Source organism: Phaethon aethereus (assembly GCF_964289735.1).
Source record: "Phaethon aethereus genome assembly, chromosome: Z".
Taxonomy (NCBI): domain Eukaryota; kingdom Metazoa; phylum Chordata; class Aves; order Phaethontiformes; family Phaethontidae; genus Phaethon; species Phaethon aethereus.
This window is the reverse complement of record NC_138577.1, coordinates 26,638,839-26,652,930: the sequence shown is the minus strand read 5'-3', so window position 1 is coordinate 26,652,930 and position 14,092 is coordinate 26,638,839. Positions and strand designations below refer to the sequence as shown.

General features: G+C 37.4%; 1 protein-coding gene across 3 annotated transcripts in view; it reads right to left on the bottom strand.

Moving 5' to 3' along the window:
- Window positions 1-1,495: 1,495 nt before the first annotated feature.
- The window catches only part of PIK3R1 (phosphoinositide-3-kinase regulatory subunit 1), a gene marked incomplete at both ends in the record, with an annotated part of 54,923 nt that continues 42,326 nt past the window's right edge, over window positions 1,496-14,092 (bottom strand). The window contains 10 exons of one of the 3 annotated variants that reach the window (XM_082012811.1): window positions 1,496-1,685; window positions 2,138-2,308; window positions 4,646-4,714; window positions 4,824-5,000; window positions 5,275-5,417; window positions 6,463-6,588; window positions 7,063-7,243; window positions 7,369-7,467; window positions 8,140-8,242; window positions 11,829-12,218. In XM_082012811.1, coding sequence (XP_081868937.1) covers window positions 1,496-1,685; window positions 2,138-2,308; window positions 4,646-4,714; window positions 4,824-5,000; window positions 5,275-5,417; window positions 6,463-6,588; window positions 7,063-7,243; window positions 7,369-7,467; window positions 8,140-8,242; window positions 11,829-11,844 — 1,275 coding nt within the window. Of the gene's footprint in view, window positions 1,686-2,137; window positions 2,309-4,645; window positions 4,715-4,823; window positions 5,001-5,274; window positions 5,418-6,462; window positions 6,589-7,062; window positions 7,244-7,368; window positions 7,468-8,139; window positions 8,243-9,633; window positions 9,740-11,828; window positions 12,219-14,092 lie in introns of those variants that run through there. The other 2 variants (XM_082012810.1, XM_082012809.1) reach the window with 2 other exon arrangements.

Genomic DNA, 14,092 nt, shown 5'->3' with positions numbered 1-14,092 from the left:
TAATACAAAAAACAAACCTAGGCAACAGATTAGAGAAACTTCCTTCATATAAAATGAAAAATTCCTTTGCATGCTGACAAAAATTCTGCCACAGTAGGTCAAGAAGTCATTTATTTACTATGAAGAGTGGATTAATTCTGAAATCGAAACTATCTATCCCAGTAGCCAAATTTCCCGTTTTTTCTGCAATCACTATCAGAGAAGGATACACAATTTCTTGTCTTCCAAAAAGAAAGACAATCATGATAGAAGTTCAAAATGCTTCAAGAAGCAAACATAGTGTGGTACCGTATTCTAAAGCTACCTCTGAAACAATATTGTTGGACTCAGTGATATTTTGTAATGTTCATATATTTTTTATTGAATAAAGCAGCTTTGAAGCTTATCAGGCACTGCCCAACAAAATATTTAGTCAAAAAAAATTATGAACTTTTTAAACTTTGAGCTAGTAGCTCAATATTCTATACAAAGAAAATTGTAAAATATTTCATAGTTTTAATTCTGAAGCCAACTCTTGCTGGCTTCCTGTACATTTAAAAAAAAAAAAACAACAAACAACAAATGAATAACAAAAAATAATCATCAGGAAAAATATTCTCAGGCAAATGAAAGAAAGAAAAAAGAAGACAAGGAAACAAGAAAGAAAAACAAGCTTAACCTCTAGATATGCTTGAGAGAAGACTACAGCCTAAAGAAAATTCAGTATTGCATAGCACAGTCTAAGAATTCAGCTTTCAGCAAACGGAAAAAGGAAAAGAGAAGCAGTTTGGTATTGATAGTTTCCATCAATGATAGTTAGTCATCCAATACTATGTACATTATTACATACTGTATGCCATTGAAAGTCCTGTTTTCTTCACTCTTAAATATATTCTTAAAACAGGATTTTTAAACGTCTAAAGAAAACACTTCCTGGCACTTTGCTATTACAATTACTCTGAACAGCAACTGAAGTCCGCTTAAAGTGTCCCTTAGACATGAAAGTGCCATTCTGCTACATATCATTCACTAGAAACCAAAAAACCCACAATGCTGTGTGTCTGGATTCACTGAGTGCAGCAACACTAAATCCAAGCCAGGTCATGACCACGAAATTCCAATAACCAAATGTCAAAGACCTCTTACACCTTGTGTCTGGAGAATCCAATGTTCTAGCTGGTAAAGCTTCAGAAGTGGTCGTAAACAAGCACCATGGTTAAAGGCCTCTATGTCCCTGCAGGGAGATCAGGTTAGGATTTCTCTTTCTTGTGTTTTTCTTTTCTTAATTAAAAAAAAAAGCACTTCAGATTAGAAATGTACGTTCACAGCTTAATACTGTGATGTCTCCCACTGCAGTTGTGAAGGAAAGCTCTAGTCCCATCTGAAGACAGATAGCTTTGATACTGCAGCTCAAATTCTTGAGTAAGGCTGAAAGGAGCCTTCTCTCTCCAGAGGCCTCAATGTTGTCAGATCTTTTCTTTAGAAAAAAAACAAACAACCCAGAGTTTTAAGATCTTCATCGCCTCTGCTGTGCATATACTGGGTAGGCTAGTGTGACATTGAGAGAGTCATTGTGCTGCACGAGTGACGTGTGTTGATAATGTAGCACCAGTTCTTTGAGCGAGTTGTACAAGTTATATGGCTCTGCAAATCCATAGCCAGTAGGTGTTTTGTTTATCACACAGTGCTTTACTTCTCCATCCACCCTAAAGAGGAAAAAAAGCAACCAATTTTTAGTTTGTCAGTACAGTAAAGTTAAGCTAGAAAATAAGGTATTTGGCAATAAATCCTAAGATGCTAGTCACTACATAGAATTCCTGTCTTCTGTGTTGGGATAATGGTAAAAGCCTAGGTTTAACCCAAATTCCCAGATGTTATATTATCTTAGGGAGGCAGGAGATAGGCAGGACTTAACAGCTGCACATAAAGGAGTGCATCCAGGCTTTGATTTCCCTTCTTCTGTGTGAGAAATGGGAGTGGCACAGGTTTGAGCTGTATGGGGAATGGAGCAGCAATAAGGATGGCCTCAGGACTTGTTGCTCTGCTTCTAAGCCCAAAGGTCCAACGGGATCCACACACATGCAAGTGTCTATCTGCCCCTGGCTCGAGGTAGGTGCCTCAAATGTTGGTTACATTATTCACAAATTAGGGTACATACACAACAGAGCAGGCATAGCAGCCTTGTTTGCTGCTCTCTCGAACAAGGAATGTTCCATCTCGCTTTCCCCGCAGCAGATTTTCAGCTTGGCTTCTATTGATATTTCCCACATTCCATGTTCTCTCATCATGATGGGGCAAGTCCTCATCATCTTCTACCATAGAGTATTGGCTGTTGAAACAGGACAAAATGTGTTTGTGAAACACATAGCACAGCAAAATCCATGAATTAAGTAGTCCCCATTTCATATTACTTGAAAAAAAGAATGTTGGTAGTTAGTAGGATGCCTCCCTGGTAAAACTAGGGGTGTAAACCATGTATTACTGTACTGTTTAAACCACTGAATAAAAACAAAGTACAAGTTTTGGCTCTTGTTTCTTTTAAAAATATTCATGTAAATCTGAAGAAGGATATAAAAGGATGCTGTGTTATTTTTCTGAATCTGCTGCGAGCACTTCAGTAATTCCACTGTTGCTCACTGTTTTGGTAAGTAGCAAGCCCAACAAAATCAATACCCTCTGAATCAGCTTCATTTCCAAAGATCAGAACACTTGGTCAGCAGTGAAAAATCATGCTATGCATCAACTACAGCTGCTGCTTGGGAAAGCTACAAGCAGTTGTACAGGTAGACAGATTAATTATTTATAGGGGAGAAGGCTTTGTGGAAAGGGTAGAATAGTAGAGTTCTCTCTTCTCTCTTATGAGAAGAGCATATAACATAGGGCCTTCTATACCAAAACAGCCACCAACTATAAAGCTGATTCAGAGTTGTAGAGAACCCTCTGAGCTAAAGCCCACCATGAAAGATGTCTCTGGTTCAGCTGTGTGGACACCACTTTGATATTCTGCAGTTCCAGAGCTCCCTACTCCCTCAGCAGCCTGTACTGGTAGGCCCTGCTTCTCCTGCTCAGCTTTGCAATTAGTCTGTGTTTGGCTAATGTATTTATTCTCTCTGTAATAGGTTTTTAATTGGTTTTCCTTGGTCTAAGAAAACATGACTTCTCATTCATCCACAGTTCTGTCTTTCTGAAGATTCTCAAAGTAGTCTATAGAAATCAGCAATCTCACACAGAATTCAATTTTTCAGAAAGAAGAAGGATTCTTTTGTTTCAGATGACACTCTCTCTGGGTCCCTTATCCCTTCATGCTCCTTTGTTCTGCTTTCAGCAGCGGCTCTATTTTCAACCAGCACCTAGAAAAAGTGATTCCCGCTTTTCCTGCTGTTCATTATATTGATTTTCTCTGCATTACAACTTTTTTCCTAAAGTCATATTCTGAAAGTTTAGTTTTTCATCAGAAATCTGAGCACTTACCAGACTCACTGGCAAGAAGAGTCACAGAGTGAGAGAAAAGGAAGATATTCTTTTTAAACAGTTTCACTTACTATTTTGAAGCTACATTAAAACTATGGCCTGGCATTGCTCTTTGTCTACTGTTTAAGTGATGGGAGTACTATTGGAAACAGGTGCCTACACATTCTCCATCATACCACCTTTGAGCTGTGCTAAGACTGAGTGAACAACATGGCTTGAAAACACGTATGCCATTTTTATCCTCTGCTTCTACCAGTGCAGCCACAGCAGAGATGCACAATTCTGAGGATAACAGTAGGAGACTCAATAAACCAAGCCAAATTAAAATAGATATGGACAAGGCTAGAATCTAAATCCACAAAACAGTCATCGTCTGTCTGCTGCTTTTGCTGTACGTTCAGCCAGCCAGCATAAAAGGCATCCACAGAAAACTACATAGACAGAAAACATTGATACAAAGATTACTCAGAGAACTGTGTTTTTGTTATTTGTTCATTCTTCACTGTTACTACATTTTTGATATTATATTGTGGCTTGCTTTTGTTTAAATTTGGCCTACATTCACACCACCCAGGTGCTTTCTGCTTTTTTCCCAGGAATGAAGTGAAATATATTGATGAGCCAAGCCTTGGTCAGAACCTACAGTAAACTGAATTGCTGAAATGACAGAACACTATCCTGCCATTTCCTAGAAAAATTAACCAGATGGCAAAACCAGAGAAAGACCACTCTTCAGCATATACAATTTTATCATGTCCAACAGCAATGTGATACACTGATGTGTGTCCCACTATACTAGATAGCACCATAGTACCAACAGTTGAAATTTGGAAAAAGCCTGCCCGTACCTAAAAGACCTTCTGAACAATTTATCCATTCAAATAGCAACTCTGTAAGATACTAACACCTTATGATCTTTATTTTGCAGGTAAGAATAAAGATACAGGCTAAATTCCAGTGCTTTACTATAGTAACCTGATTATGTACTTCCCTGAATAATGGAGAGTAGGGAGTGAGACAGAGTCCTTTCTAATACTTGCATGATGTAGGCTGCCATGTGTTAACAGTGTGTATTGTTACTGGAGACCTAGGCTTGAGATTTCCTCTGTGTGGTCCAGGAATTAAATCTGCTTTATCTCAATTCTGCGTAAGATGATTTAAAATGCCAGAAATATTTAAACTTTTTAATACTCACTCTTCTGTGTTTTCATTTCCAAGCCATTCATTTAGCTTCTTTTGTCGAACACCTTTTTGCGTCAGCCACCTGGACAACAATCGCAAAAAAAATTGTTAGTCACAGAAGTGGGGTATCAATAAACCCCCCCCCCCAAACCTTCAAAAAAAGAATTTTATTAGTTCATAATGATACTCACATCAAGTACTGATCTCTTGTCTTCCTCAGCTGTATGAGGTCTGGCTTAATGCTGTTCATGCGCTTGTCTATCTCTCTATATTCAGCTGCTTGCTTCTTTAAGTCCTCTTCTAATCTACGCCTGCTGTCCACAATTTCACTTATTCGAGACTTCAGTTTTTCATAGTTGTGCATAATTCTGAATGGAATAATGTGGTAGGTTACACTCTGGTGATGTCTTATTCATAACTTTATAATCTGCTATTTAGCGATGTAGACACTTAAGAGAACAGATTGTTTCTCTAGATGTAGCTATACATTTTGCAATGTAATCTATCCCATCTGAAGTTTGATTTGCTAACAACTGAATGGCTTCAAACTTGCCATCTTGCTTTAGTTTTAGGCAGATCTATACTTGGCATTGTTTCTTTCTTCAAAATCACACTATTTGAAATGTAAATACAAATACTGACCTTTGTATTTCTTTTTCATTTCCTTCCCGTTTAAATTTTTCGATGTACTCCTTACTGTATCTTTCTTGCGTCTGGCACTGTTCTTCAAATATTTTTATTGTTTCATTAAATGCTTCAATAGCTGTTCTTTTCATTTGAATTTCCTGAAAATAAAATAATTGTTATTACAGTTGTTCTCAGACAGAGGGGATGATTTATTGGCTTGTATCAGAGAAACACTTCAGTATATTGTAACAGAAGACTTCAATATCCTTTTACCAGAACACATCCTGTCTGCAGAGCCTTATACCACAGAGAAAACACACCTCTGGAAAAGGCTAGCATGATAAGGTTTTCCAAGACAGAAAACCTGCTACACAAAGAGCTAGCTACAATCTTTGTTTTGTATAAATAAGTTATATTTGTGACGATCAGAGCCTTATAGCAATGCACTTTGCCCTTCACACCAACTAATGTCCTTAGAGGCACATCTGGCTTCCTGAAAAAAAAGTATAAGATATTGGCCTGGACAGGTCTCAAGAGATCATTTAGTCCATCCTCCTGGCCCTACCTAGCTAGTCAACAGCTAAGTCTTTTAAGTCATTAGTTCAAGTTGCCTGCAGTTCTCCAGCTTTCTTCAGTTATTTTTAGGTATACTGCCTGCACATTTTAAGAAGCAGTCTTGATTCTGGGTCTGTAGAACAGCAGTAATTCACTGCCACTTCAAGACTTGGATAATAATTAATTAAGTTGAAAGAAGGATAGAGGCAGCATTTCATTCTTGCACTGTATTTACACACGACATCTCTCTACGCATAGATGAAACCAGACCCTTGAAAAACTAGTAATAAAGTGCTTTACTGCAAATGTGCCTTGAAAACTGTAACTCAGCTTGATGAGGTCAGTGTGCAGAAGTATGGGTAAACGAAGATAGTTCTGTGCTTGCTTTGGATGCAGGTGTCAGACTTGGGCATCGCGTGGGTTAGGTTACAGGGTGGGTTAAGTTACAGGTGGTGACTCTTCAAACATGAGTAAGCGATTCTACTATACTGAGCAAGCACATCAGACGTTTCCTCCTTCTGGCAATGGTAATGGTGGCGGAAGGGGTGGGGAAGAGGATGGAGGAAGATGGCCATATGAATTTACAATAATATTCTTCTAAATCTACAGAAGTCTTCCACTCTACCTTTGGTTTCAAACCCAGCTCACCTGAGATGTTCTTGTGTAGTCTTCATAAAGTCTGTCATATTCTCGGCTTTTTTCTTGGAACTGGGTATTGTATTCATGTAATTTCTTTCCCACTGCTTCAATGCTATCCTCTTTTACAACTTGATCCTGGAATGATAAGCAGAAGGGAAGATACGCCATAAAGAAACAGTTATATTGCACAAATTTTCAAGATAAAACTCCTTAAAATGCCTAGATAGTTTCATGGTAAATGTGACTCCTCTTTCATCAGTATGGAGATATAATATACTATACGCATAGTATGCAAATGAGAAATTAATGACAAAAAACAATTTTGCATTGCAAGCGTTCAGCTTTATACTGAAAATTATATATTTCATCATTAGTTAGTGGGATATTTATTAACATAAGTTTATTTCTTAATAATGTATCTGCAATACTTAAAGTTTTAACTATTCACATGCAAAATATGAAGTTGGTTTTAAATAAAAATATCCATTTTTACACCCACTTTATTTTTTCAATATTAATAGAGCTGAAGTTCTTCAAGATAAATGACTCCACACTCCGACATAATTTCTCTGTATTTAAGCGAAACACAAAGAAAACAGACTAAATTACCTGCTGGTACTTAGATACTGGATACAGTAATTTTACATCCAGCTTAGGATTATACTGGGCTAGAGATTCATTCCGGTAGTGGTTTATTAGCTCGACCACTGAGTTGAAAGTCAATGGGTCAGAAAAGCCGTATTTTCCATCTCGATGAAATATTTTGATTAATTTGTTATTTCCTCCTTTCCTGTAAATAAAGTTTGTTGAAAAGTTAGGCATACTTCAACTACTATTTCCTAAAGAACACTGTATTTTAAATGCAGCACTGCATTTTACTGTCAAGTATTACGGATCTAGTGTAACTAATCTTACCGTAGCGTAAGTGTGTAGTCCCCATGCATTTTGGTTGAAGCATCTCGCACCAAAAAGGTACCATCAGCAGTGTCTCGAAGCTTCTCATTTACTTCTTCTCTAAAATGAAACCAAAAGTAACCAGTCACTTCTCACTCATTTACCCTCTCACTGTGCTCTAAATTCTTCTGTTTTAAAATGTGGTTTTTATAAGCCTTCTTGATCTCCACATTAATAAATATAGTTATTTAATAGCTTATTTAACATTGCTGGAGAACAACTGTGATATAAAAATGGTATAGCCTATGTCCTCTCACTGCTGGACAAAATTGTATTAATGCAAAGGTCTTTCTGCTTGTTCATACAAGCCTGCACAATTGGAGCAGCCAGTGTTGGTTTAATGTACCTATATATAGTACGGTTAAAAACGTTGCTAATACACGGCACTGTTAGTCTGGGTTGTTAACTATTGTGCCTACAGTTCTGGATAAAAGACAAGAAGAAAATACTTATTTCTTGGTGTTGTCCTTTCACCTTTCATGCTAGCATTTCATATAGCTGTCATAAAGTAACAGAACAACCATTTCATATACTACATTCTAACTGACTGCCAGTAACTTTTTAGTCATGTTTGGAATAAAACCAACCGTAATGTATTTGTGTTGGAAAATATCCTAAAAACAGCTCTTAGAACTGTAATTTTTCTACAGTTAAACATAATACATACACAGAGAATAGCATAGCAAGAACATAAAGCCCAACATAAGAAATACATATCTTGAGCTGATTTACCTTGAGATATCTCCCCAGTACCATTCAGCATCTTGTAATGACATATTGTTATTCATACCGTTGTTAGTTACAGTATTAGGTTTCGGTGGCTTAGGAGGCAGTGCTGCAGATGAAGGGGGGGGAAAAAAAAAGTTGATTATAATTCATTGAAAACCTGACTATATATTCCTTGAAATTACACATTATTACATGAATGAGAAAAAAACCCCACCACCACAGTTACAAAACAGAGTTTTCCATCACTAACAGTCTTTAAAAGACAGAGGAATCAAGATTATTTTACTGAAAACAATATGATTCAACAAGAAAGTATTATTTCAAAAAAGTATGTTACTCTTGCAGTAATATATTTTAAGCAAAATATAACACCATACTCTTCTCCTTCCTCATGAAAAAAAGCATTTGAGAAAAAAAAATTTAAGCTTGCTTCTACCTTCTTAGACTATCTTCAGGTGAATAAAAACAATAAAACATGTAAAATTTCTTTTTTTTCTTCCTCCTATGTAATGATCTTACAGGAGTATTGCTGCTTCCTCACCTAGAAGCTGAGCACTAAAAGATGCAAACCCACAGCAATACTGTGTATTTTAAGAAGAATTAGGTTTTTGTGATCCTCAGCATTCTGTGCGATGATTTGCCAAGCCCCCCCCCCCCACTTTAAGAAACCCATCTGTGACCCAAATACCCCTTGTGTTAATCTTAGTATTCTACAGAATAAATTGTGTTCCAAATGCCATGACTGATTAAAAACCACATCCCCTTTTCTCAATGTCAAAGCTGCAGATGTATACCAGTGGGTGCCAGAGAAGATACTGCAGCACTCTTGACTTAGTAGCAAGGGGGACTATACCGGAATCAGAATTCAAATCAACTCAGCTCTTTTAGTTCTCCAGTAAGTACACCATTCCTTACAAAGCCCCTGCCCTATATATTATGACCAGCTACAAAAGACAATGTTTTTAAAGTTGCAATCTAGATCAAGATAGCATAATATTTTTATATGATATGAAAAAATGATGCAGTATCAGGTATTCAATTAATATCGCTAGATTTTAAAATCTGTTTTTCCTCAAATGATCAAAAACATTGTTTCAGGAAACAGAAGTATTATTACAGCACCTGCTTTTGGTCATAGTGTGGAACAGAGACAGCAAAAATAGTAATAAAAGAAATATAATTTTTTTTATGATATAATAGCAGAATTAGAACTACATCTGACAGAATAAAATCAAACCAGAAACAGGTCAAATCAGTAAAAATTCAATTAATTAAGCAGATAGGTATTTCTACAGGTTATGATTCTAATTACTATAAACATGCACTAAAGCACAATTTAATTCTAATTTAATTCTAATATATGAAAAGAAGGAAAAATAAAAACAATTTGTATCAATGACAAAGTAAAGAAATCCTACATATCTACTAAGAATTTTTCAGCAGCTATTGCAAAGACCAAAATGAATGAAGTCATCTGTAATAAGACTGCAGTTTTACCTGGTGGATCCATTTCTATGTAAAACATCAAGTCTGTGCCACAATTTATATCTGTCTTAGGATATTCTATATCCAGTTCTTCCATATTCCAAACAGTATTGTACATTTGTATGAGTTTCACTGAGTAAGCTCAGATACAAGAAAAGAGTCAGGCTCTCTTTGTAATGGTGTCTTGGAATTCATTTTAAAACCTATAAGGGGCTGCACTGTAACCTATTACATCATAATCCTCAGCCAATCATGTCAAAATAGTGTCACCAGACCACTCCTGTTTCATCATTTTGTTCTACATTAATCTTAAAACAATTTCAGTTTCAGAAAGAATCTACATTTAGCAGAACTGCAATATAAACCGGGTATTACAAACAAAAGGAGCAAGTGGGCTCTCCTTGTCTGCCTTCCTGGATCGTTTTCCTGACTTTGCAGCATGGTACAGTCCAATCCTGGCAGGATGACAAAAGGCTGATATGCTGCAGCACGTAGCTCTTACACACACGCGCACACGACACACACACACTCACACAACACACGCACACTCACACAGAGGGCAGCTCCCTTCCGAAGTAGGTCGGTCACACCTCAGTTGCATTCTCCTGCTTGGACACCTGAAGTTTACCATTCAAAAAGCTTTAAAAGGCTTCTGGACCTACTCTACACATTAAAGACACAGAAGGGAAAAGGCACAACTCTGTGTGTGTGTGTATCCATTACACACCCATTTTACGCATATATATAAACACAGATATATGTATCTCCACATAATGAAATATGGATTATGTTTTGAAACGGTTGCAGATTTATATTGTTTTAATTGACACACAGGTCTGATACACTTGACATTATTATATAAAATGTGCTTATTGCAGAAGTGTCTTCCCCTCCCTTAACATTTTGTAATAAAAAACAATTCCAATCAATTTAAATTCACTCATTTTGAAATCCAAGCCCCAAATATTGTAATCATGCATTCAGCAGACTTGCCTAAACTGTGGAAGAAAGTCAAAACTGAGCAAGATCTTGAAATGCGGTTTTGCTGAATATAAAAAGCCAGTCTGTCAGGATAAAACAAGATTTAGTCTGCCTTTTCACACTGTTTTTCTACCCTGTGTTCACGGAGATATTTATCAAGCTAATTGTTTTTAAAAGCGAGAGTCCCTTGTCAGTGTCTCCTTTCTCACTTGACTTTATGTCATCAGTATCCTCCTACCATTTGGAAATATTCCTTCTTAACTCTCCCCTCATCGCTGATTGTAGCGCTCTCAGACCTCTGGAAGAAACACGCTCAGAACAGACTATTAATTCCAGAGCACAATGCTATGTAAAGCAATGTGAATGCCTTATAGTCACTATAATCTATGGGGGCAGAAAACCAAATACCAAAAATAACCACAACAAAGAGTAGCTGTAGCAACTATCTGCGCCTGCATCATAAGAAATCCTGGTGCAGCTGAAATGTGCTCTATCTCAGAAATTCTCATTAAAAAAATTAACACAATTTATATCGTTCCCAAATATTTCACACATATCTACCCCTGCTCTGTGCCCCTCGGCAGCTTACCCCTTTTAGACAAGCATTAACATATAAGAACATGTCTGGAGTACCAACAGCTACAAAAAAATGCATGCTGGTTTGCTTTATATGTTAACAAGCTCAAATCCGTTCTCAAGTAGACTCTCCTCTCCCTGTTTAGGTAGACGTGCTCCAAAGATTCCTTCCATTTCAAAAATGAAATAGGATACTTAAAATCATCCCAGACACAAGTACAAACACTAAGCTTGGAGGTTTAGCCCACCTGCTACCCAAACAGTTGAGTTGCCAAAGTAATTATTTAAATTAGGTTATAAAGATTTTCTACCAAGCCTACATTGCTGCACTTAGGTCTCATGTGGGATCAGTAAGATTTTTTCTTCGATTGAATAAAGCCTTTCAGGAAAAATTAATTCTCCAGGCTTTCACTGGTGGCCAAATTCTGGACTGCTCACACTTGTATGATCAGGTTAGTACTCAGCTCAGACTAGCCTAGCTTGCAGGCAAGAAAAGACAGGAGGCAGATAGGCGATTCCCCATTCCCCCTATAACCTGCAGAGCTACTGAGGGACTTAACTTTCATTCACGTATCTCAAGACCACGAAAGCTCTACCTGGTAATCATGAGGTGATGAAGAAAAGACACATAGAAATTCAAAATCACTTACTTTGTAAATTATGCATCGCAAACGCTTGCCCTTGTAATACAGCCTGAAAATACAATCCAACAATCTGAAAAATTAATTGGTTTCCTCTTACAAAAATCTTGCTTAAAGCCCCTCAAAAACTCCTTTTACTAGGAAGCTTCTCTGAAGCACTGAAGAAAAAAAATTCTGAAAAAGAGGTTGCTCTGCTTTCCAACCAATGTTTCATAAAAATCCCTAAAAAAGCTGTAACATGCAGTGAGAAAAATCCAAGCCTTCTCCCTCTTCTTAACTGCTTAAAGCTCTGTGCTGTGCAGAAGGTATCCACTTACTCTGGTTCATCATTAAAAAGTGAACTTGACTTTAGTACTGTACAGAAAAAAAAAGAAACCACCACCCTCAGTAGCTTGCACGTCTCTCTCAGATAAAGATCTCAGTTTCATGATTAACTTGGGCAGGTTCAAATATTTGCTGAGCCAGGGATTTCAGGTGGGGGAGGGGGAGCCAGATTCAAAGTAAAAGTTGTCATCAGCTAACAAGTGGCCAATATGCAGGGCTAACTGTCTCATTTTAGCTAAGTAAATGAGCACACCATTGTAAGAGGCCTTAAAATAGTCTCTGTCACTGGCTGCTGAGTGCAGTATTAAAATCAAGAAAACATCATGATCAGCCAAATACAGGAAGCGGCTAACTAACTAACTGCAGAAAAAAAACCAGAATCAAAATCTTCCTTGAAAAGAGCTGCATCTCTCAGAGCAGCCCTGTGCAAGCAAAACAGCCTGCCTGCAAGCACAGCATCACCTCCTACAAACTCACGCTGGATCACAAGCACAGGTGCTGCTTGAAGACCCTTAGCATGATGCTGTCAGGCGTTTTATCCATTTTATCCATTTCCTATAAACTGGAAACAGTAGAAAAAAACACCTGTCTGTATTCAGGGTATTTTCCAGTATGTCAGGATTGTTCATTTCTTGGGCAGGCAGGCGGGAAAATGGACTGTACAGAGAGGGAGCAGTTTAGGTCAAATATATTTTCCTTGCCGTGGTGTTTGATGGAGATCAGACTTGCTAAAGGAACAGAGGAGCACCTGAAGAGCCTGCTCCCCTTTGCCTACAGAGGGTAACTTCTTTGCCAGCTATACTTTCACAAGGAAATAAATTCAAAGTGGAAGGAGAAGCAGACCACAAGATTTAATTCAGAGAAAGAAGAGAAGGGGATTAATATTTTCCTCCCACTTGTAGGAAACAATGAGAACTTCTAGTAGCTGTGTTCCTTGACATTGGCTTGTGCTCCTTATGGCAGTCAAATGGCATTGAAAAGTTCTCACCTCCCAAACACTCCACCTACCAAAATCTTCCTGTGCTACAAAATACTACACTCGAACCTCACAATGAAATCCCAAATATCTGAAGTACATCTCTGATGTTTTACAGTTGATTGATGAGCTTTACCTACAACAATACCCTGCTTCTCTAGTTTTAGCCCTTGTTGCCTGCTTGAAAAGTTGTCAGTTCTATATATTACTGAAAGCAGCACAGTCATAAAGGTACAGCTTACTTCAAATGGACATGATAACCAGTGTTTCTGAACTAATCCAACTTCTGACAGTAACTGATAACGCCTCCTGTTTACTGTTAAAGTTACAGAAGGGGTTGATAACACTTCTTGGTTTACAGGGCACAATACAGAGCATATTCTCAAAGGAGAAAAGACAACCTACACCTAGTTTGTTTATAATTTTAAAAAGCATAGGTACCCACACAGAGATAACAGGTAAGGCTTTCTTCCTAAGTCCAGTGGTTTTTTTTGGATTCCAGTGCCTTGTGCAAGAATGAGTTCCTAATCATCCTGCAGAAGGGAATCAAGTGTCTTGTCAAAAAAAGATATTGGCATGCACACACCTGCATTTTCACAAAATTGTCCTATCTTAACTTTTATTTAAGTTTAAATTTCAAAACCCTGAGTGGTGCCCATTGGATCTATAGATTTCTATTTGCAGAAAGTCAGCAGCCTGCTATTTTTTGCAGTCATACTCAGAGTGTTCTTCTATCCATAAAGCATTTTTTTTCCTAAGAAATTATGTATGAAGCAGGAAGAGAACTGATCAGGCTTGCATGCATGTGTTTGCACATACTTACATACAAATACACACACACACATCAATACATAAAAAATTATAATAACATCGTACATGTATGTTCCAAATATTACCAAATACTTTCAATTAGGTATTAAGAAACATAAAGCATAGGCTACTCTCAAACCCTCAACCAAGAATACAGCATTCC